Below are 5,748 nucleotides of genomic sequence, written 5' to 3'. Positions count from 1 at the left end.
AAATGACAAAGTATGGACTTTTTACCTCCAATAAATCAGAAATGCGAAGAAGATCATGGATCCGAGCTTGCTCCTTGCTTCCTTGCACCAAAATGAAGCACCTTCTTCCCCAAGTTTTCACCAAATAAAGCAAACAACCTCAAGACAGAGTCACCAAGCTCAAAATTAAGGAAAGGGGGCTAGGGTTTTGGAATGGGAGATGGAGGCTGAATGAATTGACCTAGAACGAGAGTTAAGGGGGTTAAATATGGGAGAAACCCTAAAATACATGGGCTTGGGTTGCTACCGCTGCCATGTCGCGATGACCCTCTAGACACACGATCTATTAATTTCACGTCACATCGTAGGCATCCATACCCACGTCGTGGCTGAGGGTTTGCTCCAAAAACCTTATTTTGATTCCTTTAATCTTAGTCAACATTCTTTGAGAAACGGGTGTTACAAATAATTAACATAAATTGAAAAAAAAAAAAAAAAAAAAAAAACAAAAATGAGAGTTTCTAATGAATATGGTTCAAGAAAAATGTTTTATCTTGAAAGGTAATTTGGATGGCTTTTTTACCGGAGTTATTATTATATAGATTATTACTTTGAAGACGTGAAATTTTATTTGTTAATACCTATTCTTATTAAATTAAAAGAAAAGATTTATTATGTCCATAATTGTTTAAGCGCATAGTGGGCCTGTAATTTTAGTTGGGCTAAGTTATTAATTACTCAATACATTATTAAAATATAAAAGCCCAATTAGCGAATGCAAGCAAAACCCTGAAATATTTGATATTGAATTGATATATAGCCGCCATCGTCTCTTCCCTCCGGCCACAGGGTAAGCTCGCAGAAGCAGGATCTCGGCAACGGCAAGCAATGGTGACTGCTCCACCGATATACTCTTTATGAATCAATGCGTATGTGTGTTTATATGTATATGTAGTAACTCCGTGTGATTAAATTTACAGGGTAAGGGTACAGGGAGTTTCGGTAAGAGAAGGAACAAAACCCACACACTGTGTGTCCGGTGTGGTCGTCGGAGTTTCCATCTTCAGAAGAGTCGATGCTCTGCTTGTGCTTATCCTGCTGCTCGCGTCAGGAAATGTAAGTTGTCCGTAATTCTGTTTATATGTATGTGTTTCGATCCGATGCATTGCTGATTGATATCAACGAACGTAGATAACTGGAGCGTCAAGGCGATCCGAAGGAAGACGACTGGAACTGGTCGCATGAGGTATCTCCGTAATCTTCCCCGCAGATTCAAGAGCAACTTCAGAGAAGGTATGTTAATTGTGTTACCAAAAATCGCATTTAATTTTGTCAATAATGGATTTCTCGTGTCGATTGTTAATTAAGAAATTGCTATTGGTTTCTTCTTTTAGGTACTCAAGCTGCGCCTAGGAAGATCGCTGCTGCAGCTTCAACATAAACCTCCAAGGAATCACATCTAAATCGACTATACGGGTATCAATCAAGCATATTTCCTTTAGGGCAATTAGTGTAGGTGAACATCGTTTTGAGCTATTAATCCCGTAGTCTGTTCTAAGTTTTTTCTTTTTGAGAAATCTGTTATTCTGATTTATGGATGATGATGCATTTTGAATTAAGTGTTATTGATGTTAAACACCTTTTGCTCTTTATTGATCCTTTCTACTCTTCAATATGATCTTTTTGTGATCTTCTGTCCAAGATAAAACCAGTCTCTAATTAAGCCAGGTTTCTTAAATTTACAAACTTCTTGCTCAATCTCTGTTTGAATACCAAGAACACAGTTTGAAAATAAACATTCTATTGCTTGATATGAGGGTAAAGGCGAACTGGGAGACCTTTTGCAGGGACAGGAGTAGAAAGATACACTATCTTTTCATTTGCGATCATCTTCTCCAACTTAAAGTTTTTCACAAAATTATGCATGAAAACAAGTATCTCTAATCGGGCATACTCTTTTCCTGGGCACATTTTAGGTCCTCCCCCAAATGGCACATACGAATATGGTTGAGGACCAGATCCTTCAAATCTTGAAGGATCAAATTTCTCCGGATTTGGGAAGTATTTTGGATCATTATTAGTCGTATTAACATTCCAAAATATCTGTAAAATCCAAAGAACCCAAGTGTTAGTTGATTTAATTTCATCCACCACCTATCAATTCATGTTTTAGGTGTTTAAGGTTTAACAACATACCTTCCATCCCTTTGGAATTGTGTAGCCTGCGTATTTGAAATCAGTTAAAGCTTCTCGAAAGGCTCCTTGAGCAGGTGGTGCTAAACGTATAGATTCACGTGCCACATTCCAAGAATATTTCATCTTCTCGATGTCTTCCCATGTTAGCAACTCTCCATGCTTTTTAGATTTTGTTATCTCTGTTTGCTCTGCAAGAACACATAAACAAGCAAAAATAGAAATGTTATTCATATAGACAATAGTCGTAGTTTGGCTTGGAGAATGTTTTCGGAAGGAATGAAATATGTCAAAGGAGTTAGAATACGAGGGATTGGAATTTGAATGAATTATAGAGTTGAAGGTTACCTTCGAAAACTTTGTTATAGATATGTGGATGCTCTGCAAGATGCTTTAAGACAAAAGTTATCGCGACACTGCTAGTTTCGTAGCTAGCAACCAACAAACCAATGATATTATTTGAGATTTCCTTTTCGCTCATAAGACTTCCATCTTCTTTTCTCACAAGTAGCATTTTTGACAATACATCGTGTCTCACAATCTCTTTGCTCTCAGTCAACTCCTTTCTTCGTGTCTTGATGATCTTAATCAAACCATCGCGTAGCACTTTCCCTCCTTTGATGGCGCGGTTATACGCAGTGCCAGGGAAATCTATAGGAACCGAGATCATCCCATTCGTGACTATTCTAAAATTATCCAACACTTCTGCGACCTTCTCACCATCGTCTTCATCCATAAATAGTTTACACGAAAGGGCAAAAGTGTACTTTTGTGTAAGAGGGTGAACTTTCACTTCCTTGTTTGGAGCCCAATCGGTGTCCATATGTTGGCGGGCCATGGTATCCATTATAGCAATGTACTTTTTCAAAACTTCTGGCTTTAGGATTTCATGAACGGAGTTTGCTAGTAATGGGGCTACGATTTTTTGATCTTGATCGATGACTTCGGTGAAGAGAAGAACTTTTGTTACGGATTTAGGCCACCATGAGGTGACAAGTTTGTTCTCGTTTGTGAATACGAATTTGTTTCCTTGAGGGCCACAAAAGAAGGCCATTTTTTCTCCGAGTAAAGATGTTTTGAATACATCGGTAGAGAAGTTTTTCATTCTTTTTTGGATGAATTTAGGTGGGCCCAATAAGCCGAGATTGATGTTTTCTCCCACGATCGGCCATCCGTTTGAGCCAGGTGGTGCTTCCGGATTGGAAGAATTTCTTTTGAGATAAAATAGGTAAATGAATGATGAAGAGAGGAGTATTACAAGAAGGGGTAGTGAAAATGTGAGAGTTGAAATTGAATCCATGGTTTTGGGATCAAAAGGATGTGTAACGAAAAGGTATTTATAAAGGGAAAATTGTTGGATTAAGATTCGTTTGTAGTTGTTGGAGGTTTACGTTGCTTTCGGATAAATGTTGGTCGTGGGGCATATTTGATGCCGTCGAGGAGCTCATACATTAAAAAAAAAAAAAAAAAAAAATCGTGTTTGATGTGCTACTGAGTTTCCTAAGACATTCTCGAAAATTTAATGATATTTTTGTTTTTTCTTCAAGTCCTTTTATCTATTGAATGAATCTTTCCAAAACGGTTAATAATAATTTGTCAAGATATCACATAATATTTGTGTTTTAAAAGAGATGCGGTTAGGATTTTTTTATCAATTTATTTAACTTTTATACTTCTATTTTAATTGAAATGAAAGAATCATAACGAGCTATATTTTTTAAATGTTCAAATTCTAAGTGGAAATGTCGCCTCTTATTGTACAAACATTATGGATTATATTGAGATAGATAATGATTCTTTTGATTAAAAATGAAAATTGCTGTATTTTAAAACTGCAAAATGAATTGTTGATTAAAAAGATTATAATCGCATATATGGACGTTATTTCTGAAATCCAAATATATATATATATATATATATATATATATATATATATATATATATATATATATATATATATATATATATATATATATATATATATATATATATATATATATATATATATATGTTGGAATAACACTAAACCGTCATTGCTTTGGAGAAGAGACTACGTTTCATGGCAACACCATCCTGCACAACCAAATATGGAGCAAGTAAATCACGAAGTCTCTGAAAGTATACAAAGTCCCTAAAACATGAACTAAAGAACCCAGTTATGGATTTTCTCATGCCAACCTTTATGACAGTTTGACAACACATTACATGATCATAATGACAGTTCTGCTATGTCACAAATGGAACTTTGATTACTAAAATAAAAAATATAAATGCATTCATGGTGATATCATCCTCATCACGAAGTACAGATTAGCGTTTGGACCGAAAACCAAATTGGACCGGAACCGGAACCAGATTAGGACTGAATAAGCTACCCAGTTCGGTGTTCGGTTTTGTATATTGGGCTTATTCGGTTATTGGAGTATTTCGGTTGGTTCTTCCGGTTTTGGTCTTAATCAGGTATAAAAACAGAACCAACAATGGAAGAGTTACTCTTCCCCCTCGTCTGAAGAGTACAACATACATTCTATCTCCATTTTTGATCGTCCGCCTCCTTTTGGTTTTCGGTGAGTCTTCACCAAATAATCATTCAAGTAACAACATTCCCACTTTGTCAAGTCAGATAGTTGGCCTCCGAGTAAAAAAAAACTCAAGTAAGCATCATATATATGTTAATCTACTACCCAAATGTTATTATTTTAATGTGTTATGTTACTCTTTGAATGTGTTATGTTAATTGAGTACTTAAATTTCGATGGTTTTAATGTGTTTTGTTTTAGCTTATCGTCACTCACTATTTCAATGTATTATGTGAATGTAGAGAACCTACATTGCCCTTCTATTATATTAAAACCAATGCATTATTGTGCTTTAGATTGATGATGAAGATGTCTTGGTTGACAACACTCAAAATGAAAATGTCGGACCAAGTGAAACAACAAAGAAGAGGAAAAGAAAATATAACTCTAGGGCTTGACTGTGTACGTGCAACATACCATTTGGTACGCCTAACGTATGCACCTGGTCACCTCAACTTCTTATTAAGATCTTAATACATCAAGTCCTTACGTCCAAATCCAGATTTAAACCCAAAATAACATTATAAGTCATAAAGTTTCCAACTTTACATGTTTGCATGGCTAGAAGTGCTTAATACCAACAAACCCTAACTTCTTAATCCATTAGGACATCCTAGCACATGCATGGGGAAGAACTAAGAGACAATATCATATTTTTATGATTCTAGACATCTCAAAACGTCTGAAAGGACAACTAATATGGGCTAGAACATGCCATACTCATAAAGGTCAAGACTTGGGACCAAAATGCTTCATGAATCAAGAACTAACAAGATCTAAAGAAATGCAGCCAAGTTCATAACTTTATACCTCTTGGAGGTTGCTAGGCAGATCAAGATTCCAGATCTAAAGCTTCTTCATGATCCCAAGGTGATTCTACTTCCTTCCTTCTCCTTCAAGGTCACCAAAATGCACAATAAAGGTCAAGAATGCTCAAACAAGGGACTAGGGTTTACTAAGGTCGAATGAGGTGATGGAGGTTGCTGGGATAAGAGAT

The 5,748-nt window shown here is 36.0% G+C and overlaps 2 protein-coding genes across 2 annotated transcripts; one reads left to right on the top strand and one right to left on the bottom strand.

Annotated features, from left to right (window-relative positions):
• Positions 1-768: 768 nt before the first annotated feature.
• Positions 769-1,631, top strand: LOC145045756 (large ribosomal subunit protein eL37z-like). Its single transcript, XM_078994079.1, has 4 exons — positions 769-870; positions 960-1,095; positions 1,171-1,272; positions 1,374-1,631. The coding sequence occupies exons 1-4, from the start codon at positions 868-870 to the stop codon at positions 1,418-1,420; spliced, it is 288 nt and encodes a 95-aa protein (XP_078850205.1). The 5' UTR covers positions 769-867; the 3' UTR covers positions 1,421-1,631.
• A 49-nt stretch (positions 1,632-1,680) lies between these two features.
• Positions 1,681-3,472, bottom strand: LOC145045757 (beta-amyrin 6-beta-monooxygenase-like). The gene is made up of 3 exons (XM_078994080.1): positions 2,521-3,472; positions 2,176-2,363; positions 1,681-2,082 (listed from the first exon to the last, which is right to left on the bottom strand). The coding sequence occupies exons 1-3, from the start codon at positions 3,470-3,472 to the stop codon at positions 1,780-1,782; spliced, it is 1,443 nt and encodes a 480-aa protein (XP_078850206.1). The 3' UTR covers positions 1,681-1,779.
• Positions 3,473-5,748: the final 2,276 nt, after the last annotated feature.

This window comes from Lactuca saligna, chromosome 5 (assembly GCF_052625555.1).
Source record: "Lactuca saligna cultivar CGN05327 chromosome 5, ASM5262555v1, whole genome shotgun sequence".
Taxonomy (NCBI): Eukaryota; Viridiplantae; Streptophyta; class Magnoliopsida; order Asterales; family Asteraceae; genus Lactuca; species Lactuca saligna.
Note: the sequence above shows the minus strand (reverse complement) of the source record. Positions and strands in the feature narration are given on the sequence as shown.